The sequence below is a fragment of the Hemibagrus wyckioides genome, linkage group LG27, assembly GCF_019097595.1.
Source record: "Hemibagrus wyckioides isolate EC202008001 linkage group LG27, SWU_Hwy_1.0, whole genome shotgun sequence".
NCBI lineage: Eukaryota > Metazoa > Chordata > Actinopteri > Siluriformes > Bagridae > Hemibagrus > Hemibagrus wyckioides.
In genome coordinates this window covers 14,707,118-14,726,381 of record NC_080736.1, presented here as the reverse complement: position 1 = coordinate 14,726,381, position 19,264 = coordinate 14,707,118, and the positions used below count along the sequence as shown (strand labels likewise).

Here is a 19,264-nt window from a genome sequence, read left to right as displayed (position 1 = left end):
AAACAAATCGCTCCATTTACAAATCATTAAAGATTACTGAAAGCACCTCTAGCTGTCGTCTCGTGTTTCAGACTCATTTTCAGGACTGCCGTAGAATGACGCTGACGCGCAGAAACACCATGTGAAGAAGTGAGTCAGCTTTGCCCTGCCTCTTATTGCGTAGCTTCGCTGTGTTAGAATGGGATACAGGCTCCAGCCACTCTTCTCTCTTCCACCCCGTCACCCCATCCTCCCCTCCCTCCGTCTGCACACCCTGCCCGATGGTCTGGTTCACATTTAAAACCACATGTTGCTGCGTGTGTGTGCATGAGGAGCGAATGAGGAGCTTTGCGCAGCAAGAGCAGCTCGAGTGGGACGGGACAGGACGGATATGCCAGCCTTGCCTGTCTGCCATCAGCGTGCACGTGGCTGCAGACTGGAAGATCTGAGCTCCATACTGGATCGTTCTGCCTCCTGCACACACACACAAAAGTTTGCTCGTTGTGCAACATCCGGAAGATGGCCAGGGGTGCCATCTTTGAGCACCCATGCCAAATCCAGGCTGCATTCTTGTTGAATCACTGAAGCAAAAGAGGAAAGGAAGGGATTTCTCCTCCGACAGGAGGAAGATTCAAAGCACTCCCAGATGTGTGTGGCTTGTTTTTTGACTTGAGAGGAAACTCCATTTGGCTCGTGAGCAGTCTGCCCTTTCTGTGACAACTCTCCTCTTCTGAACAGTGGAACCATCTGACTGTGTGTGTGTGTATGTAAAACCGAGGCAGAGTGACCTTGAGTGTGTGTGTGTGGTCTTGGAAAACTCCTTAAAGAACATTCCGCGTTCCCTCTGTATGTGTACGAGGACTGGCTCTTCGTAGTAAGCTATCTGTAGATTGGACCCCAGAGACGTACAACATGCGGACTCTGCTTTTCATTTGGCGTCACGTGCTGCTGCTTGCACATGTCAGACTACTGCTGCTAGCGACGGATGTCCTGGCTTCAATCAGAGTGAGTAGCGTTTATAATTCTTACTCTTGCCTCAAGCCAACCATTACCGTAGCACCTTACTCCATTCATGGCTACACTAATACTTGCCCTTAACATGGCCGATTCATACTTGGTGGTTCTTTTTATCTTGTTAGAAATACCTTAGTAGTAGTTCACAGATTTATAGTTAGTATATTTGGATATGTATGCAATTTGAGCTCAAAATAAAAGCTGATGTGTTCGTAAACATGGCAGTAGGAAAAATAATGCATATTAATGTATCAACTTTCACCTTACACAACACTATTACTTATTATGGAAATATATTTTAGCTAGTTACTATATATAATACAACACAATTTCTGCTTCTGCTGTACATTTGCAGATAACAGAAATTAAAACTTAATGAACTCTAAAGGCATGATACCAGATAAGGTCTTCAAGCTCAGCATGCCATCATTAAGTCTATAGAGTTTGTTTTTATGCTTATTGCTAATCTTGTCTGGAGAATACTATTGTTAATCGATTAATTAGCATTGCATTGGCTTGCAAATGATGAAGACATGTCATTCATTTGCCATACACATTGATTCAATTAAAAAAAAGAAAAAAAGAGGCTCATTTATTTCCCATCCAGTGCGGTGGATTTAATGCATTTCAGACCCAGACCATTTGTAGGATTTTGTTTTATAATCGCCTAATCATAGTGAACAGCGCACGCCTTCTATTGTTTCACATCTGTCAGGATAATTCCCTTTTACTCAGATGGAGGATAGACAGAATTCATTCATTTCAGCCACATGTGGTCTGCATTGGCTCAGAGCTACAGACTGTTCAAGATTATAATTCTAATAACTCTAAGTGTTAATACTATAATAATGGTGCTCATATATAAAGTAACCAATAGACAAGATTTTTAGTGATAGTCCTATGACCTTGTCAGAGAACCTTCCAGAGGATGGGACATTCTCAGCAAATTTGGAAGAATATAGACGTTTCACGGTAAGGTTATGGTTAGGGGTGGTATTTCGTGGAACCACGACACCAGATGAAATCCAAACGTATCTTCCTCGCTCTAGCTTCATACAGTCCCTCACATTCCTCATCCACACCTGCAGCAGATTAGAATTTCCATGAACTAAATTAATCCACTCTGAGCATGTCGACCCTAACCAAGGTGTAATTTGTAGTAAAAAAAAAAAAAAACTGCACCTAGTGTTCAAAAACTGTATGTGCACGAAGCACTAATCACTAATAGAGGCCCACTGGGGCAGGAATCACACTGCCCCATTCTCACTGTGTACATTTTCAGTGGAGTAACAGTTCTTTTTTTTTTTTTTTACTCCAAATTGGGTTTGAAAGTGCTCTGCAGCCATCCAGATCTTTTTAATCTGAATTAATCGGAATTAAATCTAAGAATGTAATCTGAGATTATGATGTGTGTCATGATGCACAGAACTATTTCTATAATAAGTTATATTGAAAAGGTTAGGAAGTTGGAAAGGGGGTTTATACAGTGGATAATGTCTTTCATGAGAAATACATATGCAGCACATTGACCTTATTTCACATGCAGCTTCAAAGAAAAAAACAAAAAAAGTGCCTGCGGTTGCTGAATTTTTGGGAATTTTTTAGGTCTTAGAGGGATTTTCAAAGTATAGGTGGGTGGGAAATATTGATGAAACCTGACAATCCTCCTATGGGTGCCTTTTCTTATTTTAGTTTAATTCTGTAGCCACCAGTAAGGAGGATGAGGCTCAAGAAATGGGTTGGGGGTCGCCTCCACCTCCACCACCACCACCATAGTCTGCAGAATAGTTTATGGAGCCATCACAGAGCAGTGGGATTTCTTTCCCGGCAAATGTTGGGTATATCAGCATCATAATTGACATTTATATTTTGCCACTTGTTGAACTGAAGTGGGGTTGAGTTTAGACCCCCAGGAGGCTGGTTGTAAAACAACTAGAACACCTTGAGCTAAAAATCTAACCATTTGTATAATATTTTTGTCTTGATATGCTCATTGGCTTTAAGTAGTCCACATTCACAAGTATGCATTTCCAGTGCAGGATCAAAGGGAGACAACTGCAGGCTTCTTCAGAGAGAAGAGTTATTGCAGACTTTTTGAATGTCAGCTTTTAACTCTTTATTGTTGCCTGAGACTGGTTAGATAAACATGGTCTTTCTGAAAAACAAAAATGTGTGACTATTTTGATCTCCAAAACATGGAAATTGAGACTACATACAGTATAGCTACATATAGTGTAGCTGAGATGATTCACCTTTATACACTACTTATGTGTACATAGGTGATGGTCTCAGCTATACTATATGAACAAAAGTATTTGTTTAATCGTTGCCACAAAGTTGTGAGCACACAATTGTCTGAAATGTATTTATATGTCATAGCTTTAAGCTACTCTGTCCAGGGTGTATCCTGCCTTGATGCCCAATGACGCCTGAGATAGGCACAGGCTCCCCGTGACTTGAGTATAGATCGGATAAGCGGTACAGACAATGAAAAAAATCTATTTTCATTGATTTCCATTTCATCGAAACTAAATGGCCCAAATTTGTTTGGGCCTGGGGACACATAAAAGTGAAAAATCAAAATGAAAGGTCCCTAGCCTTCTTAGTATTCTTTTTCTGGTTCGTGGTATGATATGACAGAATGTCTCACTTATGTCAGTTAACGCAACTGACACAAGTTCTTTGTAGTCTCAACTTCAGCAGGCGATGGAGTACCATCAGTCTAAAAACCCTAATGGGGAGGATAGTACAGTATGGAAAAACAAGACAATGATTAAAAAAAGAGCACCAATTTAAGTGCTTGGTGAAGAAATCGGTCTTTACTCTTTTATTTATAAACAAGTTGTGCAGCTGCATTCTAGATTAGTTGCAGATGTCAGATGGGGTGATCTGCTCCAGATGGGGTTTCATTACTCCAGTCAAAAAATGACATGGGTCTGAATAAGCACCTGGATGGTCTCTGTTTATAGAAATGGTCAGATACTCCTGATGTTGTAAAGGAGCAACTTGCAAGAGATTGTCTGTTAAATGATGTAAGGCAAGAAGGACTCTTGGTTGTCCATGATTACCCCAGGGAGATCACATGATTTTGGCATGGGGATGCATCTCCGGGGGTGCATCTCCAGGGATGTATAGCAGCTTAGTATGAGATTAAATTTCAGCTTATTGTTGTTATACATGAGATGTGCACCAGACATTCTGAGTTCCCTGTAGAAACATGAGTGACAGAATGATGGAACAGAGAGGATGAGTTGAGTGTCATCAGCATAGCAGTAGTACCAAAGTCCATGTGATGATGTGACCTCACCAAAATATTAGGAAATTGACGGAGGACAGAAAAGCACCCAACACTGTGGCATGTGGGACACCAGTGAAGAGTCTGCACCTGTCTGATCCATTCTGATGCCCAACCTCTGTTTAGAGCACTTTAAAATCACCCATTGATTATAAGTATGGCCCTAAATAGATGACCAAGGGATTACTATGGATGGTACCACATTGACATCCCTGAGGATAGCCTAAAGACTGCAGTTTCTAAGAGTAGTTTACATTCAAGTCTCAATTATTGAACAATCACTAACTTCAGAATGATCCTATAGTTAGGATGTGTGTGGCTTGTATATAAGAGGTGTTAGTAGCTGACATATCAGATGAGAAGTTGGACAGGAGAGAGCGGTATGAGTATCAATTTGTCGTGTCATCCACCTTCTCTTAGCTGCTCTTGAAACTTCCTAGGTTTAGAATATAGAGGGCAGATGAGCTCCATGGTTGAGCTCCCTAAATGTTGCTGTCTCATTGTGCCTGTTTTGTGTAGGACTGCATATGCCACAATCATGTTATTTACTGTCTTTAAAGTGCCTCATACAGGCTCTCAGGATGTCTTTGAGTCTTCGGGCCAAGATCTTGTATCGGTGCGAGACTACTGTGTAAAGTCTTCTCCAGCAAATCCCAAAGATTTTCAATAGGGTTAAGGTCTGAACTCTGTGATGGCCAATTTATGTGTGAAAATGATGTCTCATGCTCCCTGAACCATTCTTTCACAATTTAAACCTGATGAATTCTGGCATTGTCATCTTGGAATATGCCTGTGCAATCAGAAAAGAAAAATATCCATTAATGGAAAAATCTGGTCATTCAGGTAGTCAGCTGACCTCATTTTTAACAATGTGTTGGACAGTTCTTAACCCAATTTGAGTGGTTTCAGCACTCTCCTTAGTTGTTTTCTTTTGCTTAATGCAGACTAGTAATTTGATCCATCTAAACAAAGTAACATCTTTTCCATGACCATCGGATATGTCTTCTAACATGGTAGTTTAAAAATGGTGACATTTTTGGCCAGGCAGTATATTTTCCAACAGCTGCCTTGTAAAAGAAATAAAAAAATCTAGATGCATGCAATAAATATTTAATAAACTAATAAATATTTTTTTTGTGCTGAAAATGTTTAACAGTAAATAGCTAATTATACAGCTAATTGGGTCTGTACAATGTAAACTGTATAACACTTTGTACTGAATCCTCTATTATATCCCTTCTTATATCCCTTCAAATTTCTAAAATAAAAAGGTTAAAAACCTAGTTCATTTTTGTTCAGGTAAACCAGCCATAAAGCAAGTTAGCTTCACAGTGAAAATTGCTATAGTAAATGACCTAGAAAAACTCTGATCTTGTTTTTGGATTTAAAAAGTATTCTGGAGAATTTCTGCTACCTGAAGCCTATAATGATGTTAACTACTTCCCTTGGCTTCTAACAAACATAGTTCTTTTCATCTAAAGAAGTGAAAAAAGACCACAGTAGCCAGCAGTGAATTCCAGAAATTGTTGATTGTCATACTAAATACTAAATAGCTGTTGACATCAGGGGGGGTGTGAAGTCACTGTGCTGCCACACTGGTTTTCCCTGTAAAAGGTATGGTTCACTAGGGACATAATGTGAACACAGTTTGAAAAAAAGGTATGCCATGCTTTTCTGCATGGCAACCTTCAAATGTATGCATCAAAATGCTTTTACAGCAATCAGCCATAATAGCACAACCTATAGGTGAAGTGAATAACATTATTATTGATTATCTTGTTACAGTGGCACCTGTCAAGGGGTGGGATATATTAGACAGCAATTGAACAATCAGTTCTCAAAGCTGATCTGTTGCCAGCAGGAAAAATGGTAATTTTAAGAAGGGTCAATTTGTGATGGCTAGACAACTGGGTCAGAGCATGTCCAAAACAGTAGATTTTGTTAAAAGATATCTTGGTATCTTGTTTGTACCTCCCAAAAGTGGTCCAAGGACATACGACCGGTGAACCGACAAACTGCTAAAACAGTTAATGTTGGCTAAAATAGAAATGTATCAGAAAACACAGTGCATCAAAGCTTGTCACATATAGGGCTGCATAGCCACAGACTGGTCATGTGCTTGTCCACTGCCTGTGAGAGTTAGAACTGGACTAAGGAGCAATGGTAGTAGGTGGCCTGGTCTGATGATCATTTTCTTTTACATCATGTAGAAGGCCAAGGTGCATGTGCATCACTGATGTGGGCTAGAGATTGCACCATGATGCATTATGGGAAGAAGGCAAGCAATTGAAGGGAAACCTTGGTTCCTGGCATTCATGTGAATGTTACTTGTACCACCAACCTAAACACTGATGCAGATCAAGTACACCCAATTGTGGCAACAGTATTCTTTAAAGGCAGTGGCCTCTTGCAACAAGTTATTCAGCACAAGGGAGACCCACACAGCATGTCATGTAAAACCAGCTGCCTAATATTATGGCTGATCTGTATATGAGATCCTTAGTTCCAGGACGCTACTATGCAACCAGATGGTTTTAATGCTTGCTAGAGTGTTTACAAATGTATTAAGCAGATATGTGTGTTGAACTAAGTTGTAAAATTAGCTGTATAATCTGCCAAATGTCATATTTACTTAGTGTCTATGCTCTCTGTAAGTGATGTGCATGTGTGTAATACAGATGCCCCGGAGTACTAGCAGAAATGTTCGAAACACTCCCATGTGATAATGCCAGGTCTCCACCTAAATGTAATTATATGGATAACTCCCTTTTCTTTTTTCTTTTTGTTTATGCTTTATTCTTTCTTTATCAGTTTCTTTCCTTCTCTTCACCCATGACTTCCCGATCTCACATATGCATGACAGGATTCTGTGCTTGTTGTTCTTGTCCAAGTCAGATCCACCCAGCATGTAGTAAACACACTGGACGCCAGGCCATTACTGCTATTTGCTTTGAAGCTATTTAATTTGCATGGTATGGTGTTGACTGCTGATGGACGGAGGGCTTGGTCTGCTTGTTTTGGTAAGGTTTTGTTGTTGGTGTCAGACTCAGGTCTCGCTGGTATTTTGGTCACAGCTGATAGTTTGGCTTTGGCAGTCATTGCGCTGGGTTTTGTTTCTGGCATGCCACTGGGGCACTCACATTTTAAGACTTTAACTGGAAGCTAAGTGTAGCTTTATGCTGAGGTTTAGTCTTCTTGTTGACCTTTTTAATTCCAACCTTGCAATGTACTTCTTCTTTAGTAAGTTTTTGTAACATTTTATCATGTTGGAAAGTGGCAATATGGCTGCAGTGTTTCTGACCCCATGATCTGCAATCAGCCCATCTATTCTTCCACCTTTATCCTCTAACTCTAAGTCAGCCTTTATCAATTATTCAAAATCTCAAATGGCCACAGGCTTGCTCCTGTGTGCTTTATTCAGGCTTAAAGCTCCTTAGACCTTTATTAATAAGTTGATTTGTTTATCTGAAGATATTCAGATCATGAATAAATCATGAATTGTCTGACTGGGAAATTTGTTGCTTGTTGTTTTCTGGCTCTTGATTATCTCCATTTGTCAGCAGATGATGTCATCTGGGATTTTGTGACTTTCTATTCATACTCAATTGTTTGGCTAATTTCTTAACTGCTGGTCAGCGAGTTAGTCCATTACTTTTTCATGCACATCTAAACAGGTCCAAGGGGAATGGAAATGTATTCCACACACTGAGCTAATGGATTCATGTTCCAGCATGGATTGCGTGTCCCAGCTGTTTAGGGTGGGCTGCTCTCAAAGGATGATCTGTGATCCTGTGTGTTTGTGTCTTGTTCCAGATGCTGGTTTGTATAGGAAAGAGAAGGAGACAAATCTGACTCATGACAGATGCAGAAACATCTCACCGCTTGCTGCATTATAGATTCACTCCCTAAAAATTTTAATGACTAACTTGAAAAGAAAAAATGAGGCCCAGGCAGGAAGAGCTCAGGCTGTAGATACTGAAGTGACAATCTGAAACATAGATTATGATTGCAAACCCAAACAGGAAAACAGTATTATTATAGTAGTATTGTCTAGCATCTAGCATCTGAATGCTGACTCACTCACTTATCCTGGTCAGGACTGTGGTGGATCCTGAGCCACTCCCAGGAAGGCTGGGAGATCTGAATGCTGGTGAAAGAAAATAAAGGTTATTGTTGCAAATACGATATTAGACACCCATGTTTTTTGTTTTGTTTTTTTAATTTTTTTTTTTTTGAACAAAACAAAAAAATAATCTGTGCATTCCAAAAGAACTTTCTCAAGATTGCTGCAAAAAAGTGATAAAGCAACATAACAGAAATTATATTTGCTTCTGCTGACCTCTTGTGGTAAGAATGAACATGTGCTTCTCGGATTTGGTGGTAATACGTTTCAAAGACTTTTTGATTTTCCCTTAGTTCTTCTTCTGTTATTATAATCATCTTTATGCAGGACATAAACCAGGAGAAGTGGGAGAAGGACATCAGGTCAGCAGCAAGCCTGGATGAGCTACTCATGTTGACTGACTTCCCAGACTGGAAGCTGTGGAGATGTCGTCTAAAGCTGAAGCGCGTTGACTCGGCCTCCTTCCCAGAATTCCGTTCAGCCTCAGTGGGATCACACAGATTCACACGCTTTGCTGCCAACTCTTACAGCCTGGAGGTACTCAAAGGTAGCAGTACAGAAATACAGAAATAAACACACACAGACATGCACACAGATAATTGAGGCCACACCTAAACACAGATTAAACAAATTAACATTTCTCTCTAATTACTAATAATGTGGTACACCCACTTACATATTAAAGGAAATAAAAACACATTGAGATGATTTATGAATTGGAAAGGGAAAAAAAGAAATAAAATTCAATTAATTGAATCATATAATAAAGTAGTTTATAGACTTATTTAAGTCTGTGCTCTTAAGAAATAGATGAAGCATCATAATGAGCCGCATGAAAGAAAAGAAATGGCGTTGCGAAGTCAACAAGACAAAAGTGAAATTAAAAATAACATCAGTCAACAATTTCTAAACGCTTCCAGAGCACAGGACAGCAAAAAAGGAAACCAACATTCAACAAGAAAAAAATAAAAAATCAATGTATTTTATTATAATAAATAGAATGTATTGTACCTTTACACTGGGAACTATTCACTTCAACGAAATATGCTATAAGTTTACTATTTAACCCTGGAAACTACTGCATATGAACAGCCTCTCTGTCCTAGCTTTATTTAAAGAATCTATATCATTATTAATAACGTATGATGTGCTTTGTTCTAGCCATTGATGAAGAGTGGCAGAAAACGCAGTGCATGCCCCGGGAGACGTGTGTGGATGTGGCTCAGGAGCTCGGCACTAGCAATGACATGTTCTTCAAGCCGCCATGCGTCTCCGTGTTCAGATGTAGTGGCTGCTGCAACAAAGAAGGAGTCACATGCCGCAACACTAGCACCACCTATGTTGATAAAATAGTACTGATCTCTATTTCTCTCTTAAGGCTTCTAAAGTTTTGTGATTTTTACCCAAAATGTGAAATTGCAGGGTTTTTTTATGTAAAAAAAAAAGAAAGCAAAAAAATCAGTTTTTTTCACCTTTAATATGATAAAGCAACCATAAGAAAATAAAATGGAAAACATATACATGTTTCAGTAAAAAAACAAAACAAAAAAAAAAACATCACACCTCAGCTCTTAACTACACAAAAATGGTCTGTTGGATTGTGAAGGAATCTTCAAGTCATTCCACAGGTTCTCCATAGAATCACTAGATAGAACTGAGCCTTTTCAAAATCTTCTTTGTCTGAAGTCATTCCTCTGGTGATCTGGATTTGTGCTTTGGGTCATATTCATAGTAGAAGGTGAACATTTTCTTCATCGAATAGAGGCCTTAAAATTGTTGTGGCTTAAGAGCAGCAGCCTCATAACATAATGCTGCCACCAGCATGCTTCATTTGCATTTCTGGCATTTAGCAGATCCCCTTATCCAGAGTGACTTACATTTTTCATCAAGCAGTGGCAGCTTGATGAACCTGGAATTTAAGCTCATAACCATCTGATCAAAAGTCCAATGCCTTAAACACTAAGCTACCACATTCCCCTTCACTGTGGCTTTACATTTTGCCACATGGTTTGGGGTGATTTACATGGACAAATGATGTTTTTCTTTTTCCCACGAGAAAGTCAAGCCTCCTCAGACATGAAGAATAAAGACTGCCCAGATCTTTCTGCAGACCCTTTAATATTGCTGTGGGTCTCTTGGCAGCTTCTTGATAAGTATCCATCTTGTTTTTTTTTTTCAGTTTTGGATGGCCATTCTGTTCTTTGTGATGTCTCTCTGGATGTCCAGTTTTCCCATTTGTTGGTGATGGCCTTCACAATGTTCCATGTTACATCTATTATTTTGTGCTCCTCCCTCATTGATGGCTTTCGTCTATGAGATCCTGTCCATGTCTTTTTTCAACTTCAGCATCTGGATGAAACCAATGGTGTTAATCAGAATCATTTCATTGATGACAAAAGTAAGATCATTACTTTTGAACAGCAGACTGAATCGGATTGGTTTATTCTAAACATAAAAGGCTCCACACACTAACGCAAACAGGTTATTAATTTATCCCTTTTTATTCACTTGAATTTTGTTGCTTGCTGGATCACATTAAATGTGGGAAAAGATCTGACATGATTTATCTTAAGGGTAATTGTTTTTATGTCACAAAAACCTGCAATTTTAACAGGAGAGTGTAGACATTTATATGTATATTATATAAAGATTTAAGTCTGAATTGAATCGTGGACTCTAAAAACTCCAAGAACAGTTTTTTTTTCCATTAACAAAAGTCTAATATAACATTTTGTACAAAACAAATTTTACAATTTTAAAGTATACATAATTCTTCACTAATATGTCTTCAAAAATAATGAAATTAAACACTACCTACATCAAAATACTGTAAAATGCAGTAAACAGTAATACAAAAAATGTCACTTTGGTGCTTTTTAAGAATGAATTAGTAGTCTCAGGTACACTTTTTGCAGTTTTATGAGGAGATGGGAAATTTATAAGGAATCACACCTGTTTCTGTTTTTGCACGTAAAGTGTATTATGTAATATATTGGTTTCTTTATTGTCATACAAACGTTTTTCTGTAACATTGGATTTTTCATTGCAAAAGTAATGTTTGGAAATCAAACATGTTTCCTCAATGATGCAGAAGTCATTTTGTACCCAGACTTTTGCACATTACTGTAAATCATAAATAGCGAGTTCTTATTGACCAAAAACTGTAAAGAAGATGACAGACATGATGGCTCAGCTTTGCCACCTGGGTCCCTGCTGTCATTCTGAGCTCGGGTTCCTGACTGTGTGAAGTTTTTTATATTATTTTTGGCTCCACATGGGTTCCCCCGTGGTTCTTTGATTTCCTTTCTAACACATGTCAGTAGATGGATAAATTTTTTTAAACTGAAAAAACTGTCTTGTGTTATGACCAGCTTGGCATTTTACAGCAGTAGTGTTGCCATTGGTGATTAACAGGATAATTGTATAATTATGTACGATTGTGAAATTGTTGCTGGATCTGTTCCTTTCAGCTTTTGAGTGTGGTTCCGTTTAAATATGGGCCTGAGCCGATGCTGATCCGAGTAGCTAACCACACGGAGTGTAAATGCCAGGAACCGCAGATGATTCGCAGACATGCTCTGCCCCACAGGAAGAACGGGTCAGTGCTGGCTTCATTATCTCAAATTAACACTGTCACATTACATCAGTGGTGTCATAGTTCAAGTTTGATTTTTATTATAAATGTCCAACAAGAGATGCTAGAAATGTTACGTAGGTCCATGCTCTGACAATTGGCCTTACAATCATTTCTTAATCTGACAGATGCACATGCCAAAGTAATAGTAAATGGAGAGAGTAATCTCATTAAGGCAGTCTGTTTCTGGAAGAGATCTTCTAAACGTCTCCTAGACCAATTAAGGCTGTGAACATCCACAACCCAGCCCCTTATCGTCAGCACACTGTCACGTGTTGTGTGCCAAGCTTCATCACTCACTGAACTCATCTCTCTTTCTGTGTGTGTGTGTGTGTGTGTGCACAAATCCTCCTACAGGTGTTTTCCCATCCGCCAGTCAGAAGACTCCAGACGACTGTGTGACCGAGGGCTCATATGGGACTGTATGGAGGATCGGTGTGTACCGTATCCCTCCAGCAAACAAGGTCAGAAAAACACTTTCATTTGCATTTTAGTTAGACTTGGCATCAATTATATTCAGCAGGAAATTCAATAGTAACTCTGTTACTCGGTTACTGTTTGTCCAGAGTTATGTTCTCTGTGGGTTTTCCTCTGGGTTTTTTGGTTTCCTCACATCATCCAAAAGCATGCACGTAGGCAGACTGGGTGTGAATATGTGCGTATGGTGCCCTGTGATAGGATAACTCAGCAGCACGGATCAGGATAACTCGGTGACTGACGATAAATGAATGAATGATTGCTATAATATGATTAAATAATAAATCAAGCGTTATTGAAGGCTAAATGGAACCATCTGGCTAAAATAGTGTGATGATAATAATGCATCATTTTATTCTCTTCTGCACTTATCCCTCTTTTTGTCTCTCACCTGAGCCGTCATATTGATTACTGTATTCAGCAACCGTCTGTGAGTGATTTATTTTGATCATGCCTCTACATTATTCCTATTACTGTTTTGTTTCTTGGCATCATACACTTAATACTCTAAACAAATCCCCCCCAAAAAATACACCATATTTACTCGTCATGATCATTCTAGATAACTAACGCTAGATGGGGTTAGTTTAATGCAGCTACTGGATTTAATGTTGAAAGTCATAATGCTTGTGCAAATTTAATTACTCTTCATATCTGCAGTTTAATACAGATGGGTACATTTGCCTTTATTTTCCCAAAAGAACATTTTTTTGACAATGTAAAATTTAATGAAGTTCTTTTTGAATCTCCTTTGAAAAGGAGATGCCCCAGAAAGAACACTGATCAAATATTTGTGCAGTGATCTTCCTACAATTATGCTTTAATTAACTGCTAAATTAAAACGCTTAGTTGGATCTTGTTTATCATGAATAAGCCTGCTGCTGAGTAATTTCAGCTCATGCGTCCAACAGTAACAAAACAGTGACAAAACAGCCAAATACAGGATCCTGTCAAATCGTAAAACAAGCCAATCGTCAAAAATGCCAGAATGGCGCTCAGGTGGAATGAACCTGCTCCTATGGTGAACAAAAATGACCATCTCTCTGATTCACAGTTGATTCAGGTCTATTGAAAATCACATTTTCAAAAAGTACATTTTCCAAACAGTCTATTTGAGCAAGGAGAATGTTTTTGAGTTTTGATAAATTCCTTAATTATAGATAATATGGACAAATTTCACTACTAAGAGCAGACGTATAAGACAAAGGTATTTTCCCTCTTGTGGAAAAATGAACATCCAGTGATCATCTTTTTGTCGTTGCCCTTCTGTTTTCCAGCTCTTATTAACTCCATTGATTGCAGCTGATGCTTCATCAGTTTCTGGCCATTGATCTCCTGGTTAAGAAAGTGGCAAAGCAAATAAACATTCCTCAAACACCACCCATCAGAAAACACCAATTCACTGAACATGTACACAGTGTACTACGCCACAAGTCAATCTCTTTTCTAATAACTCAATCCTCTGAGAATGTAGGTCTTGCTCAGTGGAACCCACATGACTCCACTATTCTGAGAAGCATTAGGGAACTTAAGCAATAGATATGTCATACTAACTAGCCACAGCCCTGATAATTGAAAAAATGATCTGAAGATAACCTTGCTGAGGTACCTAATAAAGCCAAATCCACAGAATTATATTCTCATCAGAAGTGGGATTATGCCCGGTACCGCTCCGTACCACTTCCCTCTGTCTCTCCCAGAAAAGGCTAGCAAAAAAAGAAATATAGAAACGACACAACCAGTACATTTCTAGAAATTATATCCTCACCTCCTGTGTTTAAATGCTTTCCTTTAAAAACAGAACAGTACATCGATCAACATATTGATTGTAAAATATTATCCTGTTCTGTTCTGTTTATAACACATTATATGCTGTACATGTTACACTTATACCCTCTACACATTTTGTCACTGTATCATGATTTTGCTCAGTGTATTTGGAACGACATCCACTGCCTGGCCAAAAAAAGACTGTTAACTGAATGAACTAAGGAAATAAGTAAGAGTCTTCCATTGGATAATTACTACAGTGATTAATATGTTTCAAGTTATTTAACCCTAACTGATGCAGTGAGTAGCTTCTCATTTCTTAAACAACCATGGCAGAAGGGATATACAATTGTCATGCAAAAGTTTTTACTATGCTTCAGAAGGGTCACATTATCGGCCTGCATCAAGCAAAGAAAACAATCCATCATTCCTAGTGCCTACAGTAAGCCTATGTGATGATCTGGGGTTGCTGCAGTTAGTCAGATGTAGGTTCAGCAGCATTATGTGCCCAAAATCAGCCGACTACCTGAATATACTAAATGACCAGATATTTTAATCAATGGATTTTTTTGTTCCCTGAGTGCACGGGCATATTCCAAGATGACAGTGCCAGGATTCATCGGGCTTAAATGGTCAAAGTTCATCCATACAAGAAGTTAATGCAACTCTGGATGGAAATAAATGTTGTAATATTGAATAAGCTTATCAAATTGATGCCACAGCAAATGTGTGCCATAATCAAATAAAAAAGGCAGTTCAACAAAATGTTAGTGTGTGTGTGAGCTTTGTTTTTTTGTTTTGTGTAACATAAACATAATCCCATTGGCTTTTTTCTAAATAAATAAAAGCAGAGTCTAGAGCCATGGCACTATAATGACCTCAAAACACCTGAAATCTGTATATATCTAAAGCTGGAATAAAGCATGTTTAACAAGGATTGAGATTATTAATGACAGAATTAAGAATCTGAATTAAGCCTCCTTTACTCCTTAAACCCTGCTTTTAATCCTGGGTAGAGGAACGTTTCACACTTGTAATTTAGAAGCAGGGTTAGCTGTGCTTTTGTAGTTTGCCAAATGTCTCCAGTGTGATACGATTCTGTGTTAGAATGTCACGGATAGATATTTAGCATTAGACATCCAATCAGAAGTTGTACAGTCTGTGCCTAATATCATGTGCTTTGTACAGTCCTGACACCTCACATGTTGTGTAAACAGAAGTTGCAGCTTTCTATCCATTCATTCCATTTCTATCACCGCTTAACCTTCTAGGTTGCAGGGAATCTGAAGTCTATGCCAGAAGACTTGGTGCACAAGGCAGGGTACACCCTGGGCAGGATACCAGTCTATCACAGGGCACAAACACACTCACTCACTCACACACCTTTTCACATGCTACAGACAATTTAGAGATACCAGTCAGCCTACCAGTCAGTCAGTCAGAGTTCCGGAGATAACCCATGGCAGAAGCTGGACTAAAACTACACTATATTGCCAAAAGTTTTGGGACACCACTCCAAATCACTGAATTCAGGTGTTGTTTTTCAGGGTTTGGGCTTAGCCCCTTAGCTCCAGAGAAAGGAACTCTTAATGCTTCAGCATACCAAGACATTTTGGACAATTTCATACTCCCAACTTTGTGGGAACAGTTTGGGGATGGCCCCTTCCTTTTCCAACATGACTGCACACCAGTGCACAAAGCAAGGTCATGGATGTGTGAGTTTGGTGTGGAGGAACTTGACTGGCCTGCCAAGAGTCCTAACCTCAACCTGATAGAACATCTTTGGGATGAATTAGAGCGGAGACTGCGAGTCAGGCCTTCTCATCCAAAATCTGTGCCTGACCTCACAAATGCAGGAATGGTCAAAAATTCTCATAAACACATTCCTTTACCTTGTGGAAAGGCTTCCCAAAAGAGTTGAAGCTGTTATAGCTGTAATGGACAAGTCAACTCCGTATTAAATTCATGTACATTTGAAGGCCGACATCCCAGTTTTGGCCTGGCTCACAGTCTCTGCTCTAATTCATCCCAAAGATGTACAATCAAGTTGAGGTCAGGACTCTGTGCAGGCCAGTCAAGTTCCTTCACACCAAACATGCTAATTCTTGTCTTTATGGACCTTGCTTTGTGCACTGGTGCGCAGTCATGTTGGAACAGGAAGAGGCCATCAACAAACTGTGTTGGGAGTGTGAAATTGTGCAAAATGTCTTGGTAGGCTGAAGCATTAAGAGTTCCTTTCACTGGAACTAAGGGGCCAAGCCAAACCCCTGAAAAACAATACCTACAACACCTGAATTCAATGATTTGGAGTGGTGTCCCAAAACTTTTGGCAATTTAGTGTAGTTGCAGCTACACTAAGGAATTGCACTTTCTTTTAACCCACTTTGTAGTCCTACATAAACCATACTAACCTCAGAGCAAGACAACAAAACATCTTTCTCAAATCTTAGCTTCTCCTGATCCTCACACCTAGCTCATAACTGTCTTCAGCTCCATCCCAACCACTTCAATCATAAATCATGCACGAAACTAGTTTCTGAATTACTGATCCAGTTTCTCACTCACATCTCAGTTTTTGGGGAAAAGCTGAAGTCTTGAAGAGTAACAAAGAGCAAATAATACTTTCTGCCTCTTGAGGAAGCAATTTACAATCGTTTTGCCTCATTCTAAAACCCCTGATCGCCTCATTACCATGCATAGTGGCTGTACATGCTTCAGAAAATTGCCATATGGTTATAAGGAGAACTCTAAAAAAGGAACTTGAGTTGTAAATTTAGGGAAAAAATGAGTTCCCTGTGATTACAGCAGTTTTAGAAGGATACACAAGTTGAAGGTGCAGGCCGTACAGTGCGAGGAAAAATTTTCTGAGATGACATGAGGAAGCAACCTTGAGAGGGAAATAACGTCCTTTCTACCACTGTATATAGTCGAGTTGAATTGTGTAAAAAGCCAGGAACTTTTGAACAATATGTATTATGTGTGACTCCAAACATAAGAGTCAGTGAATGTGTTGTATGATGACTTTGCACTTGTTGAACTTTTATTTACTCGTCATGATTTTTCACATCTGGACCAAACATCTTTATTCAGATCTAGCCATCTTGCAAACTTTATTGTCAATGTGCAGGGAAACATAATTAACTTCTGACCAGATGTGCAAATAACATTGATATAAATAATAATTAAATAATTAAAAATAGTAATTTAAATAAGTGACAGTATTTACTGTAGAAGTAATGTGCAGTATAATGGACATCTGTTAAGATTCTTGTCTTTGGTTTACTATTGCTTCTGTCTGTGCTTAGTTGTTTGAGACCTTATTTGATTAATTCATTGTAAAACCTTCAAGAACGCTAATAACCTGGCGCATCACAGCCAGGCCAGCAGGCTAGTTCATGGATCCCAATGAATTCCTGTCAAACAGGAATTTTAGATAAATAAATAAGGCATTTCTTTTCCCTAAATGTGTTTTTAATAGAATACAACGAGCTCTGCATAAAGCTAGAAGGCATGAAAGCTTTTTAAAAAAGTATTTCTTTTCCCTTTTTAATATCACTAGGAGGTGAACGAGGTGGAAGGGACCTAATGGAAGATCTAACACTCTGTTCTGCATCTCTTTCAGCAGAATTTCCTTCCAAAACCAAGGCAGAGGACTGTGAGATTGACGTTGAAAAATGTGAATGTATTCCCAAAGAGGTGACATCCACCCGGAAATACCCATCATGCCCCTGCTCAACTAGAAGGAGGCAATTCAACCATACGTCATGCAGGTACTGAAGCAGTCATTTCTCCATGTCTGTTTTTGTCAGCTTTGAAAGCTTATAAATAAAAGGCGAATAATTGCTGTAACAAACTACATACAAAGAACGTCATTTAGGTTTCTTAACTGTACAAATTATTGATTTCTTTAAGCAAATGAATGTGGTATTTAATCGATTTTTCCCTTTACAGCTGCAAGAGAAAGTGAAAGCATTCACACAACGCAGGCACGAAACCTCGGACAACCCGCTTCTGCTGGAGCTGTGGTCAAAGATGCATCCTAATTTATTTACGTCCTTATTTATAACACAGCTTTATACACACACGAGTTGAACATTTAGCCCTACTTTTCACACGACTGTGTTAAATCAGAGCATTTCCAGTTACAATATGTAAATAATATACTGGTTTCCTGTACAATGAATACAGTAAAATAGAAAAATGTTTGTTTTTTTAATGAGTTCATTCCATGCATGAGAAGCATACTCTGGACTTATTGTGGAATATGACATTTAATTAATAATTGTGTACAGTCAACTGGATTCAAACTATTGACCCTTTTAATACTGTAACCAGTCAGCATTTTCATATCCAGCGGCACAAAACGTGATGCTTATTTCGTATATTTTATGAATTTATGTATTGAATGCGATTCAGAAAATCAGTGTAATCAAAGACTTACGCCTTAAAGGAATACTCTATTCATTTTTCTCTCATGATGATAATAATGATGGGACATAAAAACCATAGAATACAACTGACAATGTACAGCCCTAGCCCAATGAAATGAAAATATTTTTATTGATCTGTTTGATGTGTTGATGTATTTATGACTGAAGGATTCGGGAGTTACGGACCGGCATTTGTCGGTGACAGATGTGTAGAGGTTTTATGTTTACTGATGATGTTTCTTGGCGGATTTTCTGAATAATAAAGATCTTCTTGTACATATCTGCTTACCATATCTACCCACACAGTTTACATCTAAGGTTTATCACAACACAAACTTTTATTTCAATTAATAAAGCCAGAGAAAAGTGATACTGGTGTTTACTTACCCAGAGAATCTAAGTAATATAAGTCCAGGCTTCATAGAGCAGGTCTGTAGGTCAGTTCAGCCTTCCTTGAATCAGTACTAAAGAAGACAAGTGTGAACTCGTTCATACTGTCAGGACCTCTTGCCGTGCCTCCATTCCTTATATTATAGTTGGCT

The 19,264-nt window shown here is 38.7% G+C and overlaps 1 protein-coding gene across 2 annotated transcripts; it reads left to right on the top strand.

Annotated features, from left to right (window-relative positions):
• Positions 1–168: 168 nt before the first annotated feature.
• Positions 169–19,016, top strand: vegfd (vascular endothelial growth factor D). 2 transcript variants are annotated; one of them, XM_058381597.1, is made up of 7 exons: positions 169–984; positions 8,739–8,958; positions 9,573–9,763; positions 11,882–12,009; positions 12,403–12,509; positions 17,915–18,062; positions 18,244–19,016. In XM_058381597.1, exons 1-7 carry the CDS (start codon positions 892–894, stop codon positions 18,257–18,259), a joined length of 903 nt encoding a protein of 300 aa, XP_058237580.1. In that variant the 5' UTR covers positions 169–891; the 3' UTR covers positions 18,260–19,016. The 2 variants fall into 2 exon arrangements, with proteins under 2 accessions (XP_058237580.1, XP_058237581.1); XM_058381598.1 differs by having other exon boundaries at positions 177–984; positions 17,918–18,062; positions 18,244–19,014.
• Positions 19,017–19,264: the final 248 nt, after the last annotated feature.

What these genes read in the sequence shown, in the direction of transcription:
- vegfd (XM_058381597.1), top strand. Translation starts at nt 892, where the DNA reads ATGCGGACTCTGCTTTTCATTTGGCGTCACGTGCTGCTGCTTGCACAT. An exon ending in ATGTCCTGGCTTCAATCAGA is followed by an intron (nt 985 to 8,738) that starts GTGAGTAGCGTT and finishes ATCTTTATGCAG; the next exon opens with GACATAAACCAGGAGAAGTG. An exon ending in CAGCCTGGAGGTACTCAAAG is followed by an intron (nt 8,959 to 9,572) that starts GTAGCAGTACAG and finishes GCTTTGTTCTAG; the next exon opens with CCATTGATGAAGAGTGGCAG.